Source organism: Sceloporus undulatus, chromosome 4 (genome assembly GCF_019175285.1).
Source record: "Sceloporus undulatus isolate JIND9_A2432 ecotype Alabama chromosome 4, SceUnd_v1.1, whole genome shotgun sequence".
Taxonomy (NCBI): Eukaryota; Metazoa; Chordata; class Lepidosauria; order Squamata; family Phrynosomatidae; genus Sceloporus; species Sceloporus undulatus.
In genome coordinates this window covers 59,405,680-59,421,995 of record NC_056525.1, presented here as the reverse complement: position 1 = coordinate 59,421,995, position 16,316 = coordinate 59,405,680, and the positions used below count along the sequence as shown (strand labels likewise).

At 42.1% G+C, this 16,316-nt stretch overlaps 1 protein-coding gene across 22 annotated transcripts in view; it reads left to right on the top strand.

Moving 5' to 3' along the window:
• NFASC (neurofascin) overlaps positions 1–16,316 on the top strand; it is a 275,421-nt gene that overhangs the window by 170,925 nt on the left and 88,180 nt on the right. For all 22 annotated transcript variants that reach the window (XM_042462334.1, XM_042462336.1, XM_042462352.1 and 19 more), the window contains 5 exons: positions 656–787; positions 3,397–3,540; positions 8,297–8,408; positions 10,565–10,731; positions 13,212–13,359. In XM_042462334.1, the coding sequence (XP_042318268.1) occupies positions 656–787; positions 3,397–3,540; positions 8,297–8,408; positions 10,565–10,731; positions 13,212–13,359 (703 nt within the window). The remainder of the gene's footprint in view (positions 1–655; positions 788–3,396; positions 3,541–8,296; positions 8,409–10,564; positions 10,732–13,211; positions 13,360–16,316) is intronic.

The window sequence follows — 16,316 nt, the reverse complement described above, 5'->3', positions numbered from 1 at the left end:
TTCCGGGCACAATACAAGGTGTTGGTTATTACCTATAAAGCCCAGGGTACTTAGAGGACCGCCTCTCCCCATATAATCCGCCCCGCACTCTCAGATTGGTCGGGAAGCATTTGTTGAGGGTTCTGAAGACAAGATATTCCTCGTCTTCACATAGGGCATTTTCTATCTTTGCCCCACAAATCTGGAACTCCCTTCCTGACGAGCTCCGCTCTGTCTCGTCCCTTGACATGTTTAAGAAGAATCTTAAGACCTTTCTTTTTCGACAAGCTTTCCCCCATGTGTCTTGATTCCATTCTGTTCTCCCCTTGATATGCAATTGGGTGATCCAGCTAGTGTGTTTTTTCTGGGTTTTAATATTTGTAAACTTTTTATATAATTTTAATTGATGATATGTGTTATTGGTTTGTTTTATTGTCTCACATTTTTGTTTTGTGTTGTACACCGCTTTGATCAAATTTGGAAAAGTGGTTTATAAATAATAAATAATATCATCATCATCATCATCATCATCATCATCATCATCATCATTATTGCCTGCCACATAAGCTTTTGATGACATGAGCATTAACTGAAATAACATATACTGAGGGAAAACAGAATGGTTTGGTTGAAATCATTATCATGTCCTTTGTTGTCTGCTTCTCTTATTTTAAAGCTGCTCCTTTCTGGTTGGATGAACCAGAGAACCTAATTTTGGCTCCTGGTGAAGATGGGAGACTGGTTTGCCGAGCCAATGGTAACCCCAAGCCTTTAATCCAGTGGCTGGTGAATGGAGAACCTATTGAAAGTAAGCACTTCTGTTGTGAATAGAAGATAAGTGTGTATTGTGACTCCATAATTGTGATGAGGGAAATACTGGTATTTCTGAGTAACAATAATCTTAGCAGTAACCACATTAATGTATTAGTCATAATTCTTTGAAGCAAATGTTAAAACTTTTAAAGCAGGCATAGCAAACACCAGAATTTCAAAAGCCAATTTTTTGCTGTTGGGCTCTATCACTAACTGCGCCAGCCCCCTTAAATGAAAACAGAAGTGCTTGAAAACCCACCTCTGATTTTGGAAAGTACTTTGGGGGGGGGGGTGAACTTTTTTAAATCCAAAAATTCCTTTTGTAGCTGGAGTGCAAACAGTGGAGGTCAGTGGATTGAGGAGTAGCCCAGTGGTTAGAGTGCAGGATTCCTAACCACAATTTAAACAGTAGATTTGTTCCTAACAGTGAATTCAAAAAGACTGTGTTCAGTTCTTTTTGTGACAGAGTATATTTAGGTGTTCCTACTGAAGACCTCTGGTTGCTGTTTGCATGTTTATAATGTATCGATTATATTATTTCTGCCAACCTAGCAGTTTGAAAGTATGCAAATGCAAGTAGATAAATAGGTACCACTCCGATGGGAAGTAAACAGCGTTCTGTGCACTTATGCTGGCCACATAATCACGGAATAGTCTCTGACAACGCTGACTCTTTGGCTTAGTAACGGAGATGAGCACTGCCCCCTATGGTTGGATACAACTCACTGTCAATGGGAAATACCTTTACCTTTTAATGTATCCATGGATGTTTCCACTTCAAGTATTTTGCCTGGATTTTATATTCGTCACTCCTTTTTATGGGGTGTCCAGACAAAAATGTTGTTAAATACAGAGTTAGACTCAGTTTTTACTAGAATTGAGATTGCAACCTGCTTTCATACTGTGAATAACCAAAACACAGTTCACATATACTGTGCACATCCCAGCAGTGCTTTGGAGGAATGTACCAGAAAGAAGCACAGATCTGAAAAAGAGGAAAAATTAGTTTCCAATGTTTTGCAGAAAACTCAGTCACCAGCAAGCAGTGACACAAGCAGTGCCAACTGTCATCTCATTCTGGCCACTGCAAATTGTTCCTGTTTCTACTGAAGGAAGCAACAGTCAGGATATACATGGCTGGAGAACTTGGCTCATTGCTTGAACCAACATTTTAGGGACTTCCCTAACCCTGTCCACTCTCTTGATTACTTTAAAAAGGAGGTGTTACAGGTTGTTGGCTTGGGATCTGTTTGGAGGGCTCAGAGTGTATTATCTTTACATCCTACCTGCCCAGTTTCATCCCATTTTTTATGGGAAAGGACCCCTGATATTTCCTTCCTCCCTGGTCAATGGACATTTGGTAGGTCCTTTATCTTGATTTTTTAATATTTTATTCCCAGATTTCACAAGTAAAAATAAGGCGAAAATCATGAAAACTGACAGCTTTTACCAATGAATTAGTATGTACGGGAGATAAGCAGATCAAGAAAAGCTGGAAGTGGCAGGAGCCTATTGTACACATGTACAGACACACACACTCATACCATCCCTACTTCTAAGCCACAAAACTCAGGAAGAATGTTGCTAATTGGAAGTAACAGTCCTAAATATGCTTTCGAGAAAATGTGATTCAGTTGTCTAGGCTTTATTTCTGAGTAAACCAAAAGGAAGCGTTTTTATTGTCCTTGAATATACCAGTAAACAAAGCCAGACCATTGACCTAGCCCATTACTACGTATGCAATCAGGCTTTCTTCCCTTTATCCAGTTTTCTAGTTTGACAATGAGGTTAACCGAGACACAAGCCACTTATCATTGTGTAACTGAAGGGAAGGCAATCATAGGTCCGTTTCACACAGGCTCCCTAGGACGGAATCAGTCCGTGCTAGGGTTAGAAAGGGGTGTCTCTTCCAGACGCCCCTAACCCTACCACGGACTGAGTCCGTAACAAATGGTGGCGGCCGTTCCACACGGCCGCCGCCATCTTGACGTAGCAGACGCTCTGCGTCCGCACGTCACGCCCCGGAAGTGACGCCGCGAGTGCACGACTAACACCTTGCGGCGTCTCTTCCGGGGCCCAGGAAGGAGCGCAATTTTTGCGCTACTCTGCAGCGTCCGGGAACCGCGCCATTTGGCTGCTGCGGTTCCTGGACATTGTAACCGGCGGCGGCAGCAGACCACCGCTTCTCGGCAGTCTGTAACAGGCCATAGTTTCTTTCCTTGTTACGTAGCATGCCCCCTACACATCTGTAGACATGTACATTTTGCTACTTCAACATCATTTCTTATGCTCTCAAAGGTAAATGGTGACTTTTTATTTCTTAAACATATAGCCTCAGCAACATACCACAGAAATAAGAAAAGGTGTCAAAATAGAGTTGAATCAGAAGTTTCCATAAAACAAGATGCTATTTGCCTATGGTTGGACCAAATGTGCTACAAATACTAATTCAAAATGATGGGTTTTGTCTTTACAAATCTAATGTTTATGTAGAAATCCACATAGAGGAAACTTTTTTATCCATGATATTTCCCTTGCACATAGGATTTACTGGCAATGATGAAAGCTGCACTGTCTCTTAACATCTGTCTATCTTTCTCAAAGGTTCTGCTCCCAATCCAAGTCGTGAAGTAACTGGAGACACTGTTATGTTTCGAGACATCCAAAGTGGCAGTAGTGCTGTGTATCAGTGCAACGCTTCCAATGAGCATGGGTACCTGTTAGCCAATGCCTTTGTCAGTGTGTTGGGTAAGCATTGAATAGGACAGTTGAGCTCCTGACATCTGTACATACCAATGATCTTAAAGATACTTTAAAATTATAAGATGAAACAAAGGAAAACAATGCCAAAGAACTTGCAAAATTCCATCAGGCATAACTGTGCTCATAATAAAGGCTGGATGGATGAGAGAATAGAGGGGGTCAGTACTTCCAGGACAGATTACATTCTTCCCTTTCACCAGAGAATGGTTCATTTTTTTATATATAAAACTTAAAGTACAGTACTTACATTGACCTGTAGATAAGTCAACTAAGGTTTCCTGGGTCAATTTTTGAGTAAGATTGAGTATGAGTATATATGATATTTCAGATTGTTGGTAATTAGAAGTGATAATTGAGTCATGATTTCTATTTCCTTAATCATACACTGATTAAAATCTCAAAAATACTTATGTGAGTGTACATTTGCTTATAGAAGAAAGTAACCTTTTGAGTCCAGTCAAAAAGAAAAGCACTGAGAGACTTTCACATATCTGCATGTGGTACAGTCATTCTTGTGACTCTGCAAAATTTATGTGAAGTATTACTTGTCTGAGCAGCATTCACCCTCTCCCTTAGATATTGTCCTTTCACCATTCATATGACAACAAAAGAAACAGAAAGGTCTTGGAAAAATTATTAATTAAATAAAACATAAAAATAATGTTAATGTCTAAAATACATTCAAATAGTGCAATGACAAAGAAATTGGTAGGAGGAGTTTAGCTTCCGTTATATCAAAATATACAGTGTATAAACAATGTAATACATTGTAAATATGCATGGAAAAGAGAAAATATGTTAACATCCAATCGCGCTTTGATATAAGTCTTTCTCAGTGGCAAAGCAAAGCTGTGATAACCACAGAGTAATTATCCTATTACCAAAGAATCGTCCAGTATCTGTAAATAGGATGGATCAGGTTTATAATAAACATATTCTGTATCCTGGATGCTGAAAAAAATATACAAAGGCTATTGTGGATGTTTCACTATTCATGACATTTAATCATTCATATATTTTTCTGTAGTGCATCAAATTAGGCATATGTTGTCCGTGAGAGTCTCCTGTCTCAAAAGATGCAATTCATGCAAATATGAAATGGGATACTCTCATGGAGAACTGTGCCATATGCCTAATTCAAAGCTCTACAGAAAACCTTTGGTAGCATGTGTATCCTTTGAAATTGTTGGAAATCCAACAGGTGTTAAAATTAATTCATCCTCAGATATCCCTTGTTGTTGTTGTTGAGTGCCTTCAAGTCATTTCCAACTTATGGAGACTTGTGGGTTTTCTTGGCAAGTTTCTTCAGAGGGGCTTTACCATTGCCATCCTTTGAGGTTGAGAGAGTGTGACTTGTCCAGGTTCACCCAATGAGTTCTCATGGCTGAGACGGGATTTCAACCCTGAGCTCTAGAGTCATAGTCCAATGCTTAAATCACTACACTACGCTGGCTCCTCAGATAAACTTAGATATATTTAATTGGTTTTAGAAGTCTGTCCATGTTATGGGGAGATGTGTAATAATAATAAAATAATAATAAAATTTATTTATATATCGCTATTCCATGGATCATAGCTGTTTACAGCATAGTAAAAACAATTTAAAAACACAATATACAATAAAATAACAAGATAAAAACAACAATACAATTACAAGGCTGACAGAATGGAAAAATGTCACATTCAGGGGGAGAAAAATAACACCAACGTTCATGGGGGGAATGCCTGACGAAAAAGGTAAGTCTTCCAGTTTTTTCTTGAAAACGTCAAGGGAAGTGGACATGCGGAGCTCATTAGGGAGTGCGTTCCAGAATCTAGGGGCTGAGACAGAATAAGCCCTCCTCGTAACAGCATAGCGGACATCTGGAACCGTCAACAGATGTCTTTCTCCTGATTTAAGAGTGTGGGGCGGACTATATGGGGAGAGGCGGTCCTCCAAGTACCCTGGGCCCAAGCCATATAGGGCTTTATAGGTGATAACCAACACCTTGTATTCGGCCCGGAAGCGAATAGGCAGCCAATGGAGATCTTTCAGAACAGGTGTTATATGGCTGGCCCTGGAGCAACCAGTGACCAGCCTTGCTGCCATATTCTGCACTAATTGAAGCTTCCGAGATTGGTACAAGGGTTGCCCCATGTAAAGCGCATTACAAAAATCTAGTCGAGAGGTTACCAGAGCATGTACAACAGTTTCAAGGTCCCCCCGGTCCAAGAAGGGTCGCAGTTGGCGTATCAGCCGAAGCTGATAACAGGTGCTCCTAACCGTTGCATCCACCTGAGATGTAAGGTGGAGCGACGAGTCAAGGAGCACCCCCAAACTGCGAACTGAGTCCTTCACAGGGAGCGTGACCCCATTCAGGACAGGTAGAAAAACTTTCTTACCTGGACCAGGAGAACCTATCACCAGTACTTCCGTTTTCTCTGGATTCACACTGAGTCTGTTTTCCCTCATCCAGCCCATTACCGACTCCAAGCAGGGATCAAGAGGAGAGATGCCATCCTTAGTTACTGCATCAGTCGGAGACATAGAGAAGACTATTTGGGTGTCATCAGCGTACTGATAACACCGCGCCCCATGTCTCCGGATGATCTCTCCCAGCGGCTTCAAGTAAATGTTAAATAGCATAGGAGACAAACTCGCTCCCTGAGGGACCCCAGATGTAAGGGCCCTCTTGTCGGAATGACAGTCCCCCAGCTCCACCATCTGGAATCTGCCCGAGAGGTAGGAACGGAACCACTGCAAAGCAGAGCCCTCGATACCTAACTCTCTCAGGCGATCCAGAAGGATACCATGGTCGATGGTATCGAAGGCCGCTGAGATGTCCAAAAGCACTAACAGGGACACGCTTCCCCTGTCCATGCCCAGACGGAGATCATCAACTAAGGCAACCATGGCAGTCTCAACTCCATAGCCCGCCCAGAACCCGGGTTGAAATGGGTCGAGATAATCCGTTTCATCCAGGAGTCCCTGAAGCTGAAAGGCGACTGCCCTCTCGATCACCTTCCCTAAAAATGGCAGCAGCGAGACAGGCCGATAATTATTCCGAATTAGGGGGTCAAGGGAGGGCTTTTTTAATAGAGGTTTTACTATGGCCGTCTTTAATGCAGATGGAAATTGCCCATCCCTGAAAGATGTATTGATAATTCAGTGTAACATACTAGTCACAAGCGTTCCCCCTTGATCGAGAGAGCAAGTCGTCTTCCTAACACTTCGCAGAATCCTGTCCACATCCTCGGTACAGACAGACTCAAAGTGATCCAGTTTAACCAAGTCCACGGAAGCTCCGGACACCTCTACTCTAGATTCTGAACTAATGCTGGCATCAAGATCAGCCCTTATCCGAGAGATTTTATCCGCAAAGAAGTTGTTAAATTCGTCACAACAGGCTTTAGATGGTGTACTTTCTTTCTCTTCCCTGAAAGTATTTTAGAAAGGAATAAATGCAAAATCATTGAGGTAGGGATGGAAAGACTATTTATAATAATTCATTAACAGGTTGAAAAGCAGGTTTCCTAACAATCAAGAAATCCCATGAAATAGATCAGTGAGGATTTTGTGCATTTTTCTCCCCGATATTTGAACATCCCCAAATATTGTGTGGAGAAAAATGGAATTCCTGAATCAAAAACACTATTTCCTGGCTAGGAATCTTGGTTTTTGTGCATTAAACAGACTTCTCTTAAAAACAACAACAAACACCCCATGTGTTTTTTCTCCACACAATAATTCCTCCATAACACTTCAAGACATTCAGCTACAGGGAGAACACTGTGAAGGAATATTCGTTTTCTCCAGCAAAAGGAGAAAACAACCATAACCACTCATCCTCACATGTGAGGATGAACAGGCAAAGATCTAAAACTCTGTACTGAGAAAGTAAACTACTAAAAAAAATACAAGAGGATTCTCTCAGTAAGCAGTCTTTAGCCATTCTCTAGGTGAGGATGATGGGAGTTGTACTCCAGCACATCTGGAGATAACGTGAGCAAGGTGCAATATACAGTATGCATGGTGAAAATACATGTTCAGATGATAACAAGGGGCACAAGGACAAGAAAGGCTGAAGCTTAACTAAAATGAAATGCAATAGAAATAAAAAAGTATTCCATGGTGAATATGTACAATTAGAAAGACATATGTACAATTAGAAAGACTGCAAGTAGGAATGAGATGAACTTTAAATAGAAAATAGAGATTGATTTCAAGCAAGGTAGACACGACCCTGAGTTTGCAAGAGTTGAGCAGAACTGTTGATGACGGGCTCCTGGAGGCCTCTTATTAATAGGGTCACCATAAGTCAAAGCCAACATCATGGCAAATAACCACAACGAAAAGGAAAGCTTCATGTGATGGGCAGGAGGGGGAAAGGACTGAAATTTCAAGCCACTAATTTCTAAGCTTTTATTTAGAAAAAAAGTAATGAACAGTAAAGCAATGTACAAAACATATTCCTTAAAATTATAGTGTTTCGTCGAACAAGCAGTATTACAGCAAGGAATAGCAATTGTTTCACTAAACTGTGATCCATGAAAATTAAATACCACGTAGGTCTTATTTTTAGAACCAGTTCTAGGTGTTTTTTTTAATACTGCTTCATTTCATTAGCAGACACGTGTAGTACAAAACCAAGAGCAAATGCTAAGCAATCTAAAATGGAGAAATAAAAACAAATTTGCAATTTTCTCTGCACCAAAATGAAAGTTCTGACTAGTTTACAGGCAATAATATTGTCTTTTTCAGATGTTACTCCTCGGATCCTAGCCCCTCGCAACCAGCTGATCAAAGTGATTCTCAACAACCGTACTCTCCTTAACTGTCCATTCTTCGGGTCTCCAATTCCTACATTACGATGGTATGACTTTTTATTGTTAAATCACAACATCTTTTTGGTAGAGATAGAAGTTCTGAAATCAGTTGATAACTTGATATCACCTCATTCGACAAAGAAGAATTCTTGGCAAGTAATCATAAATTAAGATACTTTAGAATACAAGGATAGCTGTTATATAAACCAGCTAGTTGGATCAAGATTAACCATTTTTAGAGTAGATCCTAAGCTGTGATAACCTTAGATGTGAGCAGTTTAAAACCCATGGATTTCAGTGAGTGATATATTTCTATTTTATTTATTTATTTATTTAGGTATTTATATCCCGCCCTTCAGCTCTAATGGCTCTCAGGGCGGCTTACAATTATTATTTTTAATCAGACAGTTCCCTGCCATCAGGCGTACAATCTAAAAGACACGAAACAAAAGGAGAAGGGAATGGTGGAGGGAAAGGGGATGAGATCCAGTGGTTCTTCTCTCCCTCTGAGGCCTGGACCAAGGCAGATGGATTGGAGCTCTTCCTTCTTCCAGGCTAGTCCTGATGGAGCTGGACCTGCCTGGTGAACTCCCTCTCAGGCCGACGGATGGCAGTTATGGAGGGCGGAGTCTCCTTCCTTCAGGCTAGTCCTGATGGAGCTGGACCTGCCTGGCGAACTCCCTCTCAGGCCGGCGAATGGCAGTTATGGAGAACGGAGTCTCCTTCCTTCAGGCTAGTCCTGATGGAGCTGGACCTGCCTGGTGAACTTCCTCTCAGGCTGACGGATGGCAGTTATGGAGGGCGGAGTCTCCTTCCTTCAGGCTAGTCCTAATGGAGCTGGACCTGCCTGGTGAACTCCCTCTCAGGCCAGCGAATGGCAGTTATGGAGGGCGGAGTCTCCTTCCTTCAGGCTAGTCCTGATGGAGCTGGACCTGCCTGGTGACTTCCCTCTCAGGCTGGCAGATGGCAGTTATGGAGGGCGGAGTCTCCTTCCTTCAGGCTGGCCCTGATGGAGCTGGACCTGCCATGAACTCCCTCTCAGGCCAGTGAATGGCAGTTATGGAGGGCGGAGTCTTCCTTCCTTCAGGTCTAGTCCTGATGGAGCTGGACCTGCCTGGTGAATTCCCTCTCAGGCCGACGGATGGTAGTTATGGGGGGGAGTCTCCTCCTTCAGGCTGGCCTGATGGAAGCTGGACCTGCCTGGTGAATTCCCTCTCGGCTGGCAGATGGGTTATGGAGGGCGGAGTCTCCTTTTCAGGCTGGCCCTGATGGAGCTGGACCTGCCTGGTGAACTCCTCTCAGGCGGCAGATGGCAGTTATGGAGGGATGGAGTGTCTCCTTCCTTCAGGCTGGCCCTGATGGAGCTGGACCTGCCTGATCAATCCCTCTCAGGCCAGCGGCTGGCAGTTATGGAGGGCGGAGTCTCCTTCCTTCAGGCTGGCCCTGATGGAGCTGGACTGCCTGGTGAATTCCCATATATATCCCAAGACCATTTTCAAAAATATATAAATGAAGCTTTGTTTTCATATCAATTTCAGTTATATCGTCTTCTGTAACTATCACAGAAAACATTTGTAAAACATCACTGAGTCAGTTAACATCTGAGAGGCTACAAAATTATTTAAGTGATAGAACAGGTGACAAGAAATGGCAGACTATAGACATGTATAGTGGCAATATTCGCATATTATAAGATTTCTGGACACTTATTGGTTATATAATTTTATAAATAGTGGTTAACATAAACTCACTGTGGCATAGCCTTGTAAAATCTGAGGTGGAAGTAGGCAAGGGACTGGATTATTCACTTACCTAGATCTCCCAGTAAGTTAAATTAAGAGAGAATACAGCTAGAGTGGATTATATTGGTTTGAGGATTATCATTGTAAGTACCTTACACTGCAGTCCTATACACACATACATGTGGATATGCCCCACTGAACTCAGCACTTCTGAGTAAAAATTCATAAGAATATGCTATCAGAGATTATATAATGTTCAATTTGCATTTTATTAATTGTTATTAATTGCTGTAGCTTGTTGGAAAAGAGTGTGTGACAACTGAGAGAGGGTGATATGGAGAAAGAGATTGAATCATTTTAGGTTCTAGTTTTTGATATACAGAAACATTTTAAACATATTTTAAATTACCTGCATGTTATTCTACTTCCCTCTTACGATCTTTTTCTTCTGTTGTTGTGAGGTTTAAGAATGGCCAGGGAAGTACATTGCATGGTGGCAACTATAAAGCACATGAGAATGGGACTTTGGAAATTATCAGGGCTCGAAAGGAAGACCAAGGAACTTACACTTGTGTGGCCACCAATCTTCTGGGCAAAGCGCAGAACCAGGTTCGCTTGGAAATAAAAGGTAAGATGTCTTTTGTTTAACCAAAGCAAGTATCCTCCAGATAGTGGAAACTTCTGTATCCAGATGTTGCTTTCCATGGCAACAGGTCTATGCTTGGGAATCTGAAATTAAGAAGCTATACTCTTCAGTAAACTCCCTCAAACTATGACCAGAACAGAAAGCAACAATAATTGTTACAATCAGGCTAAAGTTACTTTTGGCATGATTCTGGATCACTGTCATTTCCTGATTCCAGCCTGGCAATGAAGAACCAACTTCCAAAATGCAGTACTTCCCAATCTACTTATTTCTCTAATTATGGGAAACTACAGAGGGTATTTCACCTTGTCCACAGAAATAGAAATACTATGGCATCTGGACCTTGGACCTTTCACATCAGAAGGAAGAATCTGTCATTTGGTCTGTTTCACCATCTAATTAGTCAATCCTTGTAAGGATTGATAGAGTCTCTAAAACAGAACTGACAGTGCCATAATACATTGATACAAATTTGTGATGCAGTTGTTTTGGAAAACTATGTACTGTCCTGATTTCCACTCTTCAAAAATGGTATTGTAAAGTTTGAGTAGAGAGAAGTGCAACCAAAATGACCAGGGGCCTTGGATAGCTCCCTTATGGAGAATGTCAATGTTTGGTGTTCTTTGGCTTTAAAAAAAGGCAAGTAAGAGGTTACATGAAATGGATGTAGAGTATTAAGCTCAGTGTTAAAAATGTAAATGGGAAGGTTTTCTCTTTCTCCTGTAATACTGGATTCTGGAATTAGTTATTAGAACAGTGAATGATTCAAAACAGAGAAAAGGAAATACAGTCGGCCCTCTACATTTGTGATGGTTAGGGAAACAGGACCCCCGTGAATGTGGAAAAAACACAAATAACCACCCCACACCCCCATGGAAGCCAGTTAAAGGGATGGGTGAGTAGGGGAAGAGTAGCAGGCTCATGTGCTCCTCTTCTTCCCCTGCCCTCCCATCCCTTTAATTGGCTCCCCACCCCTTTCCTGATGGGATAGCTGTCTTCTCCAGGCAGCTAACCCAGTGGAAAAGAGGCCGGGGATCAATCCTCCCCCCCCCTTTTTTTTTTCCAGGTGGCATAGCTGCCTTAGGAAGGGGGCTACCCCACTGGGAAAGGCATGGGTTTGGCATGTGCACCCTTCCTGGCTGCTCCCTCCCTTCAAGGCTCTTTTCCTCCCAAAGGGAAAAGCCCAGGAGGGAGGAGGAGGAGTGTGTGTGTTCACACAGCTGTGAACTTGCGAATAATCAAAACCGCGAGTGTCAAAGCCGCAAATGTGACTGCACTTACTTACACAATGAAACTGATTCCACAGAATATAGTAATGGAAAGCTTTCAAAAAGTATTAGACAAATAGAGAATGAAACTATCAATGGCTACTGCTACTCCATGGTGGCTATATATTGCCTCCCTATAAGAGGAATTACCCTTTCAGTACCAGTTGATGGGGAAGATAAACAGGAGGCACCATTACACTCCTGTCCTGCTTGTAGGTCTTCCATAGTTGTTTTTGGTTGATCACTGTATGAAGAGATGCTGCACTAGTTAGATGTTTGGCATGCTCCTGCTTGGCTCTTTCTACATTATTTTGTTGTCAGCTGCAGCATGAAGAGGGCAGAATAAAGAAAAAATTGAAAGAAGTAGTTAGGGTGGATTGAGCAGGAAAGTACAAAAAAGAATGAAAAGGATGAAAGGAAAAGAGAGAGAGACAAGAGAATAGACATAAAGGGAAAGAGGTGAATGGGCAAATAGTCTACATAGAGCTTTCCTGCCTCATGAGAAGCAGATGCTGAGAACACTGAAGGAACATCATGGTGGAGCAGGAAATGTATGCTATACTTATCTAAGGCGCGGTACAGAGTGCCAAAAAGAGGCACTGGGGAGGCGCCTTTCCTTGTGCTGCAGCAGCACTGTAGCAACCAAATTGTGCAGCACTGCTGCGCAGCAAGAAAGGGCATGGGTGGCTCCTTTTTTGCAGTGCACTTAGGCCATGCCAAAGCACGTTGGGATGCTGCGCAGCTGCGGCGTACCCATGATGTGCTACAGTTGCGGAGCGTGTGCACGCCTCACCCCCAAGCAACCCTAGCACGTCATGGGCACGCCGCAAAGGGCCCGTCTGTACCAGGCCTAAATTCAGTTAGTTCTTGCCTCATAAATTGTTCGTAAGATTTTTTTCTTTACACTACCATCTATTTCACTGATCTTAGCATAAACATACAGTTCTCAGATACCACAATGTGCATTAAAACGTAACATCAGAGGTTATGATTATTCAACATATAGCTGTAAGTACTGGATAGCATTAAAGCTAGAAAACTGGGGCAATTCAGAAAATTGACAGTTCTGACAAGTTCTGGTTGCATAAAGTGATAGTGATTTTCTTTAACAAAAATTGTGATTGAGATCCCTGCTAAGATTGTGTAGTCTCCATAATGATATCCTTAGGACTGATAACTTTGTAACTTTTGCAGATCCAACTAGGATAGTAGATGGGCCGAAAGATGCTGTACCAAAGAAAGGTTCCACAGTTCAATTAGTGTGTCGGATACGGCATGATCCCACTCTAAGACTTACAGTCTCCTGGCTCAAGGACGATGTTCCTCTGTACTTAGGAAGCAGGTCTGTGACATCCTTATTATCTTAGGTATTCTGTTTCTCAAAGCTATATCCTTTTTACATCTCCATTGCATAAAAAAGAATTAATAAATAATTTTTCCATCTAGATGTCCTGTACTGATACCTATTGCCCTGCGTAAAGGGGACTATGTGAACAAGGGAAGAAGACCATAGTTCAGTGATAGAGCTCATGCTCTGCATGCAGAATGTGCCAAGTTCTGTTCCTGGCATTTTAGCTGAAAAGAAACACATGATGTGTGAACCCTGTTAGGTGCTGCTGTTCAGATTAAACCCTTTACTTGATCAGGGATTCACAACCTTCACAGGCTGTATGCAGTGATGAGCTGGTTGAGGATAACAAGAGAGGCCTAGGTTGATACTGGTCTCCCTTCCTTCCTTCAAACACATGCATCCTGATGCATACAATTTCACATTCATTTAAAATGTGATTGGTGGGCTATGGGGTGTGATAGCAAAGATGAGGATAGCGGGATTATGTCATCCCTGAGCACTGCCCCCTCCATCAAAATCATGGTTTCTATAGCCTACCAAATAGCTCAGCATGTGCCTTAAATTTCCCAGAAGCAAAAGTCAGATGACACACAGAAGGTCTCCTAAGTCCACTCATTTTCTATCTGAGACATAGATTTACCTAGTATATGTTACCTAATATTTGACAGTCAGTAGGGTCCTCTTCCACCATTTGAATATGTATATTTTACAACATTTTCATAAACTTAAAGTTCTGAGGTAGAAATAAATTTGGTATGGCAATTGTTGACATATTGTTCGTAAAAAATAAGATATACAGAACAGTTAAATTACTTACTCTGGCATAGCCAAAGTAATAGATGGAGGAAAGATAACAATGGCCCGTTACAGACTGCCGAGAAGCGGCCGTCTGCCGCCGCCACTGGTTGCAGCGTCCGGGAACCGCAGCAGCCAAACGGTGCAGTTCCCGAATGCTGCAGAGAAGGAGCACAAAAATCGCGCTCCTTCCTGGGCCCCAAAAGAGACGCCGCGAGGCGCTAGTCGCGCACTCGCGGCGTCACTTGCGGGGCGCAATGTGCGGACGCAGAGCGTCTGCTATGTCAAAATGGCGGCGGCCGTGTGGAACAGCCACCGCCATTTTGACATAGTCATTACGTGCGAGGAGCAAGGTGCATCAGGAAGTGCCGCCCCTCACGCGTAATGACAGCGCCTCGTGGGCCTGTCTGTAATGCGCCAATGGCACTATTTGTTATCTGTTGGTAGAAATAAAAACTTAAAATATTTTGAAGGAAAGGGATCATGATCAGAGGTCACCGGCACACCTTTTTAACTTTACTTTAACTTTGAAAAATAGTTTCTCTGTGGCTATGAACATGTAATTTATTTTATGAAGCCATATTTTTAAAAGACACTATGTAGTAGGGTTTAAACACATTTTATCTAAGTTATTGACATGCAGAATGGATCTTTTCCTGTCCAGACCACTATAATATGTTATTAAGCACAGCTGTCAGTTCCAGTAACTGCAGAATTTTCAGACAAAAGAATTGTCCATGGCTGTGGTGAAAGTGAAATATCTTTTCCCAGTTATAGAGGTTTCCTCTCCTTCAAGAAAAGAAATGGGTGTTGCTTATGAGACTTAGGCCCAAAACAGACGGGCCAAAAAAATCACTTTGGGGGCATGGCATCCAGATGATACATGCCCCCAAAACACCCGGAAACTGCTCTGAGGCAGCCAAAGGTGGCCCAAAGCCCCCCCCCAAAAAAAAGAGCGTACAAAATCTGCTCCTGCTGGTGGCCCATTTGAGACCACGGAGGCAGACCATGCGGTTCCCATAGTCTCAGGCTGATCACAGCCCGATCGTGACTAGAGCTACACCTGTAAAAAATATTCCCAGCTGGTAAAGCATATTTAGGGTATGCTTATTTTTCCTGTAGAATCAGTTTTCATATATTACTGTCTGTAATATTCTGGGTACTTGTACATGGAGGAACATAATCATTTATAGAAAAAAAGTAGAGTTGTGAGTGAGTGAGTGAGTGAGTGAGTTAAATCATGTTAATGTCCCAAGGCTACAAGGAACTTTAAATATTATCCTGGTCCGATAAAACACAATCAAAACTGGTATAGACTAAGGAAGCACAAGGATTTTATTCAGTTTTCATTTTTTTAGGAATCCAGCCTGATTCATACTACCCAGACTGATAAGGCAATTGGATGCTAGCAGTATTTCCATTTTTGCACTTTTACAAATTTTATGTTATAGTTCTGAACTTGGAAAAGTAATAAAATGCACATAAAATGCACATTTTAGATTAAAATGTATACCATATGTATAATTTAGGATGAACTATGGTCCAAAATGCCCACTTTATTCTCAAATATATAAAAGGCCTAAGTCCAATATAGTAATAATAGTAGTAGTTGTTGAGTGGGCCCTTGCTTTATGTGGGGGGATCTGTTCCGGACCCTCTCGTATAAAGCAAAAAATGGTATGCTTGAGCCCCATTATATCCAATGGGGCTTGTGCTTGCCGTGCGGCTGCGCGTGCACCCCACAGCCACACGCACCATTCGCGAGCCCCATTGAATATTATGGGGCATGTGCACCGGGCATTCTCCCGTTTCCCATGCGGCTTCAGCGTATGCTGAAAGCCACCTATAAGGCGCCCGCGTATGGCAAGGGCTCACTGTAGTAAAAAAAAACCAAAAACACATTTATTTAAAATACCCTTTTTGCCAAATGGTGGAAAACAAAAATATACAATCAAGGACAAAGTAATTTTAGAAACTATGACATACTAAAGATATAATTGCCACTATCCCACCAGTTGCTGCTCATCACAGTTTAATCTCAGCAGCTTAATGCAGCACATTAAAGGGGGTCTTCAACCCTTTACAAAAAGAAAATACTCCTCCAGCTGGAGATACAATCTCATGGTGAAGTTGCAGTGCCAGTACAACAGAAC